Source organism: Ostreococcus tauri (genome assembly GCF_000214015.3).
Source record: "Ostreococcus tauri WGS project CAID00000000 data, contig chromosome 04, whole genome shotgun sequence".
NCBI lineage: Eukaryota > Viridiplantae > Chlorophyta > Mamiellophyceae > Mamiellales > Bathycoccaceae > Ostreococcus > Ostreococcus tauri.
In genome coordinates, this window is record NC_014429.2 from 87978 (window position 1) to 101220 (window position 13243).

At 59.8% G+C, this 13243-nt stretch overlaps 6 protein-coding genes across 6 annotated transcripts; 4 read left to right on the forward strand and 2 right to left on the reverse strand.

Moving 5' to 3' along the window:
- Positions 1 to 52: 52 nt before the first annotated feature.
- OT_ostta04g00550 (UbiE/COQ5 methyltransferase) lies at positions 53 to 997 on the forward strand (the record flags this gene model as incomplete). The annotated part of the gene is made up of 1 exon (XM_003078534.1): positions 53 to 997. One exon carries the CDS (start codon positions 53 to 55, stop codon positions 995 to 997), a length of 945 nt encoding a protein of 314 aa, XP_003078582.1.
- Positions 998 to 1185: 188 nt separating this feature from the next.
- On the forward strand, positions 1186 to 5075 carry OT_ostta04g00560 (Structural maintenance of chromosomes Smc2; the record flags this gene model as incomplete). The annotated part of the gene is made up of 2 exons (XM_022984411.1): positions 1186 to 1353; positions 1629 to 5075. The coding sequence occupies 2 exons, from the start codon at positions 1186 to 1188 to the stop codon at positions 5073 to 5075; spliced, it is 3615 nt and encodes a 1204-aa protein (XP_022838687.1).
- Positions 5076 to 5691: 616 nt separating this feature from the next.
- OT_ostta04g00570 (Pentatricopeptide repeat) lies at positions 5692 to 7197 on the reverse strand (the record flags this gene model as incomplete). The annotated part of the gene is made up of 1 exon (XM_003078538.2): positions 5692 to 7197. The coding sequence occupies one exon, from the start codon at positions 7195 to 7197 to the stop codon at positions 5692 to 5694; it is 1506 nt and encodes a 501-aa protein (XP_003078586.2).
- A 718-nt stretch (positions 7198 to 7915) lies between these two features.
- OT_ostta04g00580 (unnamed product) lies at positions 7916 to 11692 on the forward strand (the record flags this gene model as incomplete). Its single annotated transcript, XM_022984412.1, has 1 exon — positions 7916 to 11692. One exon carries the CDS (start codon positions 7916 to 7918, stop codon positions 11690 to 11692), a length of 3777 nt encoding a protein of 1258 aa, XP_022838688.1.
- A 110-nt stretch (positions 11693 to 11802) lies between these two features.
- On the forward strand, positions 11803 to 12726 carry OT_ostta04g00590 (Surfeit locus 1/Shy1; the record flags this gene model as incomplete). Its single annotated transcript, XM_022984413.1, has 1 exon — positions 11803 to 12726. One exon carries the CDS (start codon positions 11803 to 11805, stop codon positions 12724 to 12726), a length of 924 nt encoding a protein of 307 aa, XP_022838689.1.
- Positions 12727 to 12771: 45 nt separating this feature from the next.
- Positions 12772 to 13209, reverse strand: OT_ostta04g00600 (Ribonucleoprotein LSM domain,eukaryotic/archaea-type; the record flags this gene model as incomplete). The annotated part of the gene is made up of 1 exon (XM_022984414.1): positions 12772 to 13209. The coding sequence occupies one exon, from the start codon at positions 13207 to 13209 to the stop codon at positions 12772 to 12774; it is 438 nt and encodes a 145-aa protein (XP_022838690.1).
- Positions 13210 to 13243: the final 34 nt, after the last annotated feature.

Sequence of the window (13243 nt, forward strand, 5' to 3'; positions counted from 1 at the left end):
TCAATTTAATTTATGTATTCATTCATCTTCTCCGTCGCGTCCGCAGTGCGCGATGCGTGCCGCGCTCACCAAGCTCCGCCCCAACCTCGCACGCGGTCGCTTCACGCAACGTCACGCTTCACGATCGATGTCGGGCGCCCGCGCCGCGCCCGCGTTCACCTTTAGCGACGAACAGGCGAAATTTTACGACGACGTGCTCGCTCGAGGGGTGTTTCAAGTCTGGAGTGAAAAACTTTTCGAGGTGAGTCGCCCCGCGCTCGGTGAATCCGTCCTGGACGTGGCGTGCGGCACCGGCGTGGTCGCTCGGGCGTGCGCGCGCGAGGTCGGGGTCGAGGGATCGGTGATGGCGATGGATAACTCGAGTGGGATGCTCGAGCGGGCGCGGGCGAGCGGGACGGGCGGCGCGGCGGCGCGCGTGGAGTTCGTCGAGGGCGACGCGTGCGAGCGCGATCACGGCGAGCGGACGTTCGATAGAGCGTATTGTCAACAAGGGTTGCAGTTCATGGAGAATCCCACGCGGGCGATGGAGTTGATTCGAAAAGCGTTGAAACCGGGGGGACACTTCACCGCCGCCGTGTGGACGACGGCGCGCGCGGATTCCAATCAGATGATGTATCATCTTGGTGAGGCGCTCCGAGACGTTGGAAAGGAGGAGTGGATACCGATAGCGCTCAAGCCCATGAGTTGGTGCGGGTCTGGCGCCGCCGACGGTGCTGGCTCGACGAAATTGGAAGACTGTCTCATCTCAGCCGGTTTCATCAACCCAGACGTCTCCGTGGAGGACGGCACCTTTGAGTTTCCGAGCCTCGACGTCGCCGTGGACGTCGCCAAGGTCGCCCCGTACGGTGCCGAGCTCGCCGGCGACGCTGAACTCTGGAACGCGTTCTCGAAGAGCTTCAGAAACCGTCTCGCTCCCTTTGTGAACGCCGACGGCGTCGTCTCCGTACCGGCGCGCTCGTTCATCGCGCACGGCGTCGCTCCTTGGAACGCTCCCTAATCACCGCTCGATCCACCGAACGTTATTTATCATTATTTCACTTCGTTTGCACACGCATTCGCGCCCTCATCGTCGCCTCACGCGCGCTCGCCGCCGCCCGCGTCCGCGCGCGCGTCCCTCATAAAAAAGCCGTTACTAAACGGTCCCGCGTCATTGTCCCCCCACATCGCGTCCCGAACGCCTCCGTCATGCACATCGAGGAGGTGTGCATCGACGGCTTCAAGTCCTACGCCAAGCGCACGGTCGTTCCCGACTTCGACCCGCTGTTTAACGCCATCACCGGACTGAATGGGAGCGGCAAGTCGAACATTTTGGATTCCATTTGTTTCGTCCTCGGCATCTCCAACCTCACGCACGTGCGTACGAACGATCGATCGCGAGGACGAGCGCGAGCGCGTCGCGTGTGCGCGCGTCGTCATGGCGTCGAGCGAGGGAAACGCGCGGTGAAACGGGCGGATGTGGGCGGAGATGGGGGGATGATGGATGACGCGCCGCGCGAGGGGAACGAGGCGCGAAAACGGGCGGGCGAAGCGCGCGACGACGATGACGCCGGCGATGGACGGTGATGAGGGTGGAGATGGAGGCGAGGGATGACTGACGAGACGTGCCGCGTTCGACGTCGCGTGCGCAGGTTCGCGCGTCGAGTTTGCAGGAGTTGGTGTATAAGCAAGGACAGGCGGGCGTGACCAAGGCGAGCGTGAGCGTGACGTTTAACAATGAGGACCGCTCGAGGAGTCCGGTGGGGTACGAGCACTGCGATCGAATCACGGTCACGAGACAGATCGTGATCGGTGGAAAGAATAAGTACATGATCAACGGCGCGACGGCGCAGCCGACGCGAGTGCAGAATTTGTTTCACTCGGTGCAGCTCAACGTGAACAATCCGCACTTTTTAATCATGCAGGGGCGAATCACAAAGGTGCTGAATATGAAGCCGCCCGAGATTCTGGGCATGCTCGAAGAGGCTGCGGGTACGAGGATGTATGAGAACAAAAAAGAGGGCGCGCTGAAGACGATGGTGAAGAAGCAGACCAAGGTTGATGAAATCGACAAGCTGCTCGAGGAAGAAATTTTGCCGACGATTGAAAAACTTCGCAAGGAACGCGGCGACTACATGAAGTGGGCCGCCGCAAACGACAATCTGGAACGGTTGCGTAGATTCTGCATCGCGTACGACTTCGTCAAGGCGCAAGAAGCGGTCGAACAGGCAAACGCGGAGACGGGAAATGTCGAAGAAAAGATCATTGAGTGCAGAAACGCTATCGAGGACGCCGGGCGAGAAGCGACTGAGCTCGAGCTTCACATGCAACGCTTGCAAGCCGAAAAGGAAGAACGCATGGGAGCCGAGATGAAGGATCTGATCACGCGGCACGATCAGATGGAGAAAGACATCGTCAAAGCGTCGACGGCTCTGGACAACAAGCTCAGCGAGGTGAAGAGCGAGCAGAAATCCCGGGATAAGCTTTTGAAAACAGCGGCTGACATGGAAACTGCCGAGGCGAAGCGGGCCGAGAAGGTTGCCTCACTCGAAGCTGAGGCCGCTGCAGAGGCCGTTGCGTTGGCCGAGAAAGAAGCCGCCGCGGAAATGGCCGAACGCACGTTGCAAGGCGTGCAGTCGGGCAAGGGCACAGGAGCCGACAAGTCATTGCAAACGCAGCTCGCGGACGCCGTTGCGGCCCAATCTGCGTGCGACGCCGAGGTGAAATCTGCGGCGCTGAAGATTAAGCACGTTGAAAAGGAGCTCATCGGAGCTCGAAAATCGTTGAGCGCCAAGGAGAAGGAGGGTGAAAAGCTCGCGAAAGAGCTCGGCGCTGCTGAAGCCGCGGTTGAAAAGGCGCGCGCCAAGCTGGCAAACTTTGGTGGTTGCACGACCGACAAAGCGTCCGATCTCGAAGCTACATGTGACAAGATCAACAACGAAGTGAATGAATTGCAAAACGAAGTAGACGTGTTGAACTCAAAGCTCGTGGATTGTGACTTCAAGTTTACGGACCCCGAGGCGAAGTTTGATCGCAACCGAGTCAAGGGGGTCGTCGCAAAGCTCGTGCAAGTGAAGGATCCGGCCACCGTGACCGCTCTCGAGGTCGTCGCCGGCGGTAAGCTGCACCAAGTTGTCGTGGATACAGATGTCACCGGTAAGGCGATCCTGCAGAAAGGTCAGCTCAAGAAACGCGTGACCATCATTCCGTTGAATAAAATTGACAGCCGCACGGCAACGGACAAGCAAGTCGCCGCGGCCACCAACGTGAGCAATGGCGAAGCTTCGCTTGCTTTGAGCCTCGTGACGTATGACGACGACGTGAAAAACGTCATGAAGTACGTGTTTGGTAAGGCTTTCGTTTGCAAGGATCAATCGACGGCGAAGGCTGTTGCCTATGATGAGAACGTCCTCCTGAACTGCGTCAGCGTGGACGGCACGATGTTCAATCCGGCAGGAGTCATCAGTGGTGGGTCGCGTCAGACTACGAATGCCGTGCTCCCCAAGCTTCACGCCCTGTACAAAGCCGAGGCCGCTCTCGCCGACGCCAAGTCACGCGCTAAGGCTGCGAGCGATGCGGCGAAGGAGGCGTTGAACGAATCAAAGGAGGCTCAAAAGCTGGAGGATGATTTGGATCGTCAGGAGCACGCACTCGGTCTGTTGAAGGAAAAGATCAGCAGCTCCGAGGCGCATCAGCTCGCTGAGAAGGTTCGCAAGTTCGAACAAGATCTTTTCGACGCGAAGAATGCTACAGAAGAGGCTAAGGTGAAGAAGACAGAAGCCGAGAAAACGGCCAAGATGCTCGAACAAGAGATAAAGAATTTTGAGAAGGAGCGTGACTCTCGACTGAAAGACGCCGAGAAGGCTCTGAAAGATGCGAGGAATTCGGTCACCAAGGCTCGAGCTCAAATCAAGGAGAAGGAGGAATTCGTCACGAACGCGCGTGTTGAGAAGGAGGCCGCTGCGTCTGAACGCGCGGCGCTCGATGAACAGATTGCCGCGATCGATGTCGCAATCACGGAGCTGCAAGTCGAGGCCGATTCTATGCATAAGGGCGTCTCAGAAAAGCGTGAATTGTTTGACGTCGTCACCGCCGAGCTGGAAGAGCGCCGGGCCCGCGTTGCGGCATGCGACAAAGAAATCTCAACTCTATTGAAGCGCAAGTCTAAGCTTGAGAGCGATTCAGTGGAGCAAGGCGTGGAGATGAAGAAGCTCGAACACAGGATCTCTCGCATGGAAAAGGAGGAACAGGACGCAAAGGATCATTTGGCACTCCTTCAAAAAGAACACCAATGGATCGCTGGTGAAAGCTCAATGTTCGGTCAACCGGGAAGCGATTACGATTTCAAGAAGCGTTCGCCCGCCCAAGCTCAACGGGAACTCGCGGAGTGCGAGGAGGCTCAAGCGACGCTCGGGAAGCGCGTCAACAAAAAGGTCATCGCCATGTTCGATAAGGCTGAAGCTGAATTCAAGGAGTTGCAAGAGAAGCGTCGTATCGTGTTAAGCGACAAGGAGAGGCTCGAGAAGGTCATTGGTGAACTGGATGAGAAGAAGCGAGAGGCGTTGGTTTTGACATGGGAGAAGGTGACCAAGGATTTCGGTTCCATTTTCTCCACCCTACTCCCTGGAACTCAAGCCAAGCTCGAGCCACCTGAAGGATGCGGCGTCTTAGACGGTCTCGAGGTGAAGGTGGCGTTCGGCGATGTTTGGAAGGAGTCGCTCAGCGAACTCTCGGGTGGTCAGCGCTCGCTGCTCGCGCTGTCACTCATCCTCGCCCTGTTGCTCTTCAAACCGGCGCCGATTTACATTCTCGACGAGGTCGATGCTGCGTTGGATCTTTCGCACACGCAGAACATCGGCCGAATGATCAAGCAGCACTTCCCTTTCTCTCAGTTCCTCGTTGTATCTTTGAAGGAGGGGATGTTCAACAACGCAAATGTTATTTTCCGCACCAAATTTGTTGACGGAAACAGTACCGTCACCCGTACAACGCCGGCGTTGAAGGACAAGGAAGACAATACCCGACCGGATGCACCAAATGCCCTCGCGGCGGCGGCCTCCAAGCGTCGCGCTGCCGGTTCTAAAGGCAAGGAGAACTGAGCGACGATTCCACTCATTCTCGCGTAGCTCATCTGTAACATACAAGAGAGTCCCGACCAAAAATAGAATGCCGCCCGATGAAGTCACTCTCGGCACGAGATCAAGCGAACGAATACCACGTTCATTTCGTCCATTGTTCGACACACGCGAGTTAGAGTCGATCGACGGCGTTGCCGATGCGTTCATTCGTGAAGATGGACCGGCACCGACAGCGAGAGCGAGACATGAGATGTTCGTAGCAGAGTTACAGGACGAGCTCGATTACAACTTTAAGCGCGATCGATGCTTCCCAACTTCGAGAGCTGCTCTGAAGGCGTTGAAATTCGCACTTCAACATCCACTTTGTGTGCCGCACTCCGATAAGCTCATTTCTGAACTTGGTTACCTCAAGCTCACCGTTTCAGCGGGAAACCGTCGAGTCGAGTCGAACGCGGCTGTGCCTGCGTCGAAGAGCTCTCGACGCAGCATCGTTAAACTGAGCGCCGAGGAAGAGCGTAAAGTCGCGAGGCTGGAGAAAACGTTAGCAATTCTCAAGCGTAGAGTCGCCGCGTTGGCTTCGTTCACGGATGACGCAAACGGCAAAGCTTTGAACTACAACAAATAAAGAATTGAGTTTTCACTGCGAACTTCCAGAAAGATCCTGGACGAGCTGTCCGGCGTTCACGAGCGCCTGACGCATGCTCTCTAACCCTTCCGCTCGCTTGTTCAACGCGCTCTCTTGACAGGCGCGAATGAGCACGGCGAACGTGATCTCCGTGGGCATGAGCTTGTCGATGCACTGCATATCTTCGAGCACGCCGAGCGCTCGCGTGACCTCTCCGCTTCGTACGTGTGCGCCGATTAGGGCGTTGTAAACGGCTGCATTTCTCGGGACGTCCCAATAATTGCGCATTTTATCCATCACGGCCTCGGCTTCGAGGTCGCGACCTTGACATCCTAAGCAATGGATGTACGCGCCGCACATGACGGTGTGCGGAATGATGCGATTGCGCAACATATCCATCCACACCGTGTCGGCAGCTAGGTACTCCCCGCTTCGCTCCGCGGCAGAAATGAGCTGCGTAAACGTGTATGAATCGGGCTGAATCCTCGAGCGTTTCATCTCGTCGTAGACTTCAGTGCAACCCTCCCAATCGCCGTATCTCGCGTACCCGCCGAGAAGGGCGTTGAACGTGTACGTCGTGACGATCATCGTCGAGTTTCTCATCGCTTTGAACACGTCATTCGCGTGCGCCATGTCCCCGGCGCGCCCCGCCATGGTGATTATGGCGTGCATCAAGGTCGTATCCGGTCGAACGTCGTACTTTGCGACGCGCTTCGCCAGAGCGTTTCCTTCTATCCAACGTCGCGCGTTGTCGAAAGATGTGAGCACCAAGGAGAACGCGTAGCTCGTCGCCTGCACCCCGGGCTCGCGCGCCATCTCATTCAACACAACCAGAGCCTCATCCGGTCTCGCCTCATCGCGTAGCGCCGTGAGGACCGCGGTGTAGGTGTAAATGTTTCTCGCCTTGCCTTTGTCCCCCATATCCCTGAACACTTGGTACGCCCCGGTCCAGTCGCTCACGCGATTGAGCGCCGATATGACCGCCGACGCGATCTCGTTGCACACGAGCTCGGTCTCACCGTCATCTTCGAGCGCGCGGCGCCACATCGACTGCACCGTGCGCGTATCCGAGAGCGTGTTCGCCGCGCTCGCGAGCGCTACGTACGTAAACTCATTCGGAGCGAACCGTCCTTGCTTACGATTCATCCACAGATAGAGCGCGTGCGCGCGATCGAAACTTCCTCGTTCACCCAAACCTTTAATCGCAAAGTTCAACGTGGACGTGCTGATTCGCAGCTTCTCCCCCTCGGGGTTCACCGCGCTCGCGACGGCGTCCCACTCGATGCGCTCGCCCACCGACGTCGTCGCGATAGATTCCATAGCCTTGACGATCCGCTCGCCCGGACGCAACGCCGAACCTCGATCGCGTCCACTCGTCCCCGTCCGCTCACTCCCGCTCGATTCACCCCGTCGCCCGCTCGTCACCACCCGTTCGTTCCCGCGCGGCCGCTTGCTCGCGTTCACGTGCCGCGCCGCCGCGCCGTGCGACGACTTCGTCACCCGCAGATCCATCTCCATCTCGCGAGCCCCCCCCCCCGCCCCCCGCCCGCGTCCCCGTCCACGCGCCAACGCGTACTTCTGCCGCGTCGTGCGCGGTCGCGCCGCCTTTTCATCCTTCGCCGCGCTCCGCGTCCCGGCGCCGCCGCGCATCCCCTCGTCGCGTCCACCCCGCGCCGTCCGCGGCGTTCCCGTCCCACTCGCGCGCGCGTTCGACCCCTCGTCCGCGCGCGCCGTTCGATCGCCCGTTCGCGATCGCGCCCGCGCGTCGCCGGCGTCGTCGTCGCCATCATCGCCGCCGCCGCCGGGATGATTCGTCGATGCGCGCCGTTCGATCGCCCACCCGCGCCCGCGCGCGCGCCCATTCGCGCCCGCGCGCGCGTGACCCGCGCGCGCGGACGTCGCGCCCGCGACGACGGCGCGCATGACGCGCGCGCGCGTGCGCGGGCGCGGTCGACGCGCGCGCGGGCGCGGTCGATGGGCGCGTGTCTAGGGTTAGAGACACGTCGATCGAGGGTTTATATCTGATGTGTTTATCCACACGCACACGTGTGCGAGATACCAATAGACGGTCGTGTGTACATAGATTCCACGCGCGTGGGGTCGCGTGCGCGCACGCGTGGACACCCGACGCGTAGAAACACGCGATGAAAGCCCATCGCGTGTTTCTACGGGAACGAACGCACACGACCGTTGAACATCGCGCGATGGTCATCTCTCGACGGCGGACGCGACGACCATGGGCCCGCGCTCGACCCCGCGCGCGTTCGGTGACGCCCGGACGAACGACGCCGTGCGCGCGCGCGATGGGACGCCGGTGAAGACGCCGCTCGCGATGGGACGACGGGACGATGATGTGGGCGATGAAAACGTGACGCCGACGCCGCGGGCGGGGACGCTCACGCCGCGGGCGAGCGCGCTGTTGCGGGAACAGCGGTCGTTGGCGTCGCCGTTGCGGGCGGCGATATCGCCGGAGCGACCGGCGAGCGGGGTGCGGTCGAGCGTGAAGGCTGGGGAGAGCGCGACGAAGCGGGACGTGAGGCGACTGCGCGAGCTCAACGCGATGTTGATGAAACAGTTGAGCGCGGCGCGGACGTCGTGCGCGGAGGCGGAGAGCGCGAGGGAGAACTTGGGGGAGAGTGTCGAGCGCGAGATGGCGCGATCGAAGGCTTTACAGAGGGCGGTGGAGGAGAAGGCGGAGGCGTTGCGGGCGGCGGCGAAAAAGGCGAAGACGCGCGGCGACGAGAACGCGCGCGAGGAGGTGGTTCGCCTGCGTGAGCTCAACGCCAGGCTCGTGAAGGAGGTGACGATCGCGAGAAACGTCGTCAAGGCTCGGGAGAGCGAAAAAGAGGATTTGAAGGAGGCGGCGGGGAAATCGGAGGCGCGCGCGTCGACGCTCGGCGCGGAGATTGAGCACAAACAAAAGTCGCTCGAGCGCGTGCAGGCTGCGTTGAGGAGCGCCACCGAGCGCGCCGCGGACAGCTTGCGGACGAATGCGAAGGTTGAAAAGCTCGCGGAGGCGAACGCGGTACTCATGGGCGAGCTCGCAGCATTGCGAGAATCCGCGTCGAGCGACGCGCAGGCGCTTCGCGCGCAAATCGCGATGAAATCAGACGCGCTCGCCGCGGCCGAGGCTGATCTCGCCGCGGCCGAGGAAGAGCTCAGATCTCTGGGTAACGCGAAAGCTGACGTTGACAGGCTTCGATCGCTGAACGCGACGCTCTTGCAGCAAATCAAATCTCTTCGCGTCAAGGCTGATGAGGCGCTCGACGTCTCGCTCGCCCTTGAGGGCAAGGAACGAGAACTCGCCAAGGTGCAATCCGACTTGAAGAGCGCCGAGGCCGCCAAGGTCGTCGCCGAAGACGACGTCACGAAGCTCCGCGAGCTCAACGTCGTTTTGCTGCAGCAAATCACCGAGTTGAAGGAGAATTCTGAGTCCGGGGCGGAGGAGTTGGCGGCAAAGCAATCCGAGCTCGACGCTGCGCAAATGGCGCTCGAACTCGTCGAAGAAGAGAGCGCCCGCGCGCATACCGACGCATCCAAGCTTCGTGAGCTCAACGTCATCATCATGGCGCAAATTAAGACGCTGAAAAAGTCTTCCCTGGAAGATCGCGCCGCGTTCAAGGCGGACATGGACGCGAAGTCGGCGGAGCTTTCCCGAGTGCAAGACGAATTTGAAGAGCTGCAGCGTTCCGCGAAGGCCAGTGAAAGCGAGCTTGAAAAGGCTCGTCTGAACATCGCGGCGTTGAACGGCGAAATTTCGACGCTCAAGAGCATCGCTCAGGATAACTTGGCGACGAGTGCGCATCTGAGCGGACAGATTGATGAGAAGAAATTGGAGCTGACCGACGTCAAGGAAGCTCTCGCCGCCGCCGAGGCGAAGGCCGCGAAGCTCGAATCGGTTGAATTCGACGTCATCAGTCTTCGCGAGTTGAACTCGGTGCTCATCGCTCAAGTCAAGACTCTTCGTGCCGTCGAGAAAGAGAACGAAGCGCTCGCCACGGCGTTGCGCGAGCGATCGGCTGAACTCGAAAAGACGCAGCTCGCGCTCGCCGCCGCCGAGCGCGCCAGAGCGACGGGAGAGAAAGTTTCTGAGCGAGAAATTGCCAATTTGCGCGAGCTCAACACGCGAATCATTCAGCGCATGGGCGAGGTGAAGGAGGAGCAACAAAAGAAGTTCCAGCAGCTCATCGACAGCAAGACGTTAGAACTCACGCAAGCCAAGGCAGAGCTCTCCGACGCCACCAAAAAACTCGCGGCGGGGAGAAGAGACGGCGCGGCGCTCGAAAAATCTTTCGAAAAGCTTCGCGTCATGAACTCTGAACTCCTTGGCTCGATCAAGGCGTTGGAGTCTGAAATTGAAGAAGAGAAAAAGTCCACAATCGAGATGCGAAAATCCATCTCCGCCGCGCAGGTTGAGTGCGACAAGTTAGGCGAACGACTTATCACGAAGGACGCTGAGCTTCAGTCCGCCTGGTCCGCTCTCATGGCGGCGAACGCAAACCTGAAGCACGCTCTCCACGACGCTGCGGGCATGCGAGCTCTGGCTGAGAAGCGCGGTGAGGAACTCGAAGAGGCAAACGTCAACGTTGATCGACTTCGCGAGCTCAATAAGATGATGATTGAACGATTGCACAAGGCAAAGAAGGCTTCCCTCGAGGCCGAGGCCCTGAACGCTGAGTTCGCAGCGGCGAAAACGCAAGCCGAGGTGTCCGTTCGTCAAGAACAAGCCAAGGTTGCGGCGCTCGAGCAACAGCTCAAGGAGAAGGATGAGGCGTACGCCAAGACGACTGAGGAATTGCGCATCGAAATGGAAGCGGGTAACTCCGCCGCTGCGCGACGTCTGGAGGATCTGCAGCTTCAAACGCACAACCAAATCCATTCCATCGAGAGGCAACTGGAGTACGCCAATCTGGAGCTTCAAAAGGTCCAGCAATCTGAGGCGTCCCTCATCGAGGATCAAAAGAGAAGCGCTGAAGAAGTCGAGTCTCTCGTGGGCGCCATCGCGCAAATCGAAATCCAAGCCAAGAAGGACGTCGCCGAGCTGAACAAGCAAATATTCTCACTTCAAAAAGAGATCATTTCGTCCGACTCGAACAACAAGGCTCTGACGAAGAAGCTCAAGTCGTCCAAGGCGGAAATCAAAGTGCTCGAGCAACAGCTCGAAGATGCGCAGAAAACTTCAAGCCAACGCTGGAAAGACATGGTCGCCGCGTCCAAGGAGCTGCAAGACGCTCTCTCTTCCAACAAGATCAAGGACACTATTATTGAGACCATGCGCAAGGAGCTGAAGGATCTGACGAACACGGCTGAGCATTTCACTCGACTTGCCAAGGAGAATGGCGACGAAGCCAAGGATACGTCAGTCGAGTTGACGCGCGCCAAGGGACAGCTCGTCGTCAAGGAAAAGCGCATCGAACATCTCACCGCGACATTGAAAGAAACTGAAGCCGTTCGAAACGAGCTGTTCAACAAGGTCGCGCACCTCGAGCGCAAGGGAGGCGTCGCTGAGATCACCATTCGCGCCGCGGCGGAGCATCTGCACACCGCTAATGAGCGCGTTCGATCACTCGAGCATCAGCTCAAGTGCGAGCGCGCTGAGTTCGAGCGCGTCAAGGAATCGCTCACGCAATCTCTTTCCGCCGCTGAGCGTTCGATGCAGGCCAACATGGCGCTCATCGTCGAGCTCGAGTCCAAGTATCAAAAGACGCTGCAAGCGCTTCTCATCGAGCGACATCACAACGAAGAAGAACGCGAAGAGATGCGCAAGGAGCTCTCTTTCGTGAACGAACAGCTCGAACACGTCTCCACCGATCTCGAGGCGATGATCGAGCGAAACAACCGCGGGATTTTGCTCAAGATTGCGGACAGCGACGTCGCCAGGCTCGTTTTCGGCGCCCAACCCGGCGCGCCCGTCCGAGTCAAGGCGCTCATCAGAATCGGCATCTTCGGCGGCGCCTGCGCCATGGTCTCGCACATCGTTCGTGAAATCAAGGCTAAACGCACCGCGCGGTGATCCATCGCGCGCGCAGATCGCGCCACGGCGTCTCTACGCGCCATTCGAGCGCGCGCCGATTCTTAATATCTAATTTCGATTGACGACACCACCGCACACCTCACCTCGACATGTCTCGCTCGCTCGTCGAGACGCGCCGTCCCCCCCCCCCGCGCGCGCGACCCCGCGCACGCGTTCTCTCCCGCGCATCGACCTCCTCGGTCGTCGCTCGCGTCGAACGGCTCGGGAATCCGCACGCCATCGACGACGATTCCATCGCCCATGACGTTCGCTACGAGAGCGATGTGTTTCAGTGCGACGGTCGTGCGGCGTACTCGACGTTTCGTTCGAGCACGACGACGCGGGAGCGAAGAGATTTACGAGAGTTGGAGCGCGCGGCGTCGGCACGCGCGGTCGGGCCGAGCGCGTACGTCGTGCGGTGGAGCGCCTCGTTCGTCCCGGCGAAGACGCGGGCGTTGTACGATTTGGCGTTGAACTGGCCGTTCGGGGAGTTGGAGATCGAGAAGCGGGACATCTTGGATAAAATTGGGGAGACGAGTCGATTCACGTATCGAGCGTTGTTTCGAGTGCTCGCGCGCGCGGTGAGGGAGAAGAAGATGCGGATACCGATCGCGAAGATTGAGGGCGTGAGCGAGCTCACGTTTGACGACGACGGTAAATTGACGAGACACGTGGAGCGCTTGACGCTCGTGCGAGAGATGAACGCGGGACGGGTGAGGAATAAACGAATCGCTCGAGACGTTTTGGAGTATCTCGACGCGTGGAAACCGCCCGGGATGTCGCTCGAGCGCTGGGATGAAATCGTTGAAGACAAAGTGGACGTGTACGCCGTGCCCGGAATGCGCCAACTCGACGTCGACGGCTTGGAGGAAGACTTCGCCGACGGTGGACGCGTCGAGGACGCCACCGCCCTGTTGGGGTTTTTCACCCTCATCATCCTCGCCTTTGGATTCGGTTTCGGCTCGTGGTACCTCGCGCGCGCGCACCAACAACTCGAATTAGTTCGCGCCCTCGACGCGGCGCTCGACGCGTAGATTCGGAAAAAGTCTTCATTCAAAGCATTACACCCCTGTAGCGTCCTACCGTCCCGGCGGACGCATCCCCGGCGGCGGCCCACCGCCCGGCATCATCGCCCCCAACGGCGGTCCCCCGAATCGCGTCGGCGCCGCCGCCGCCGTCGGCGCCGGCATCCCTCGTCCCGCGCCCGCCGCCCGTCCCGTCCCGCTTCGCGCCGCCGTCCGCCCCGTCCCTGCCGGCGGCGGTCCCTCCACCGTGAGCGACACCACCTCCTCCCCCCGAAGCAACACGAACCCGAGCACTCGACGGACGTGTCGATCGTCCGCGTCCATCGTTCGCGTCGCCGGAAGCTTTCGATGTTCCTCCGCATCCGCGAGCACGAGATTCACGTGTCGATCAAAAGCCATGAATCGCCCGACGATTTCCCGTCCGTCGACGATGGTGACCCGGACGCGGTAGTTCACGAAGGCGACCATCTTCGACGTCTTGGACACCGCCATGGCGTCCGCTCGCGGCGTCGCGCGGTGCGCGGTG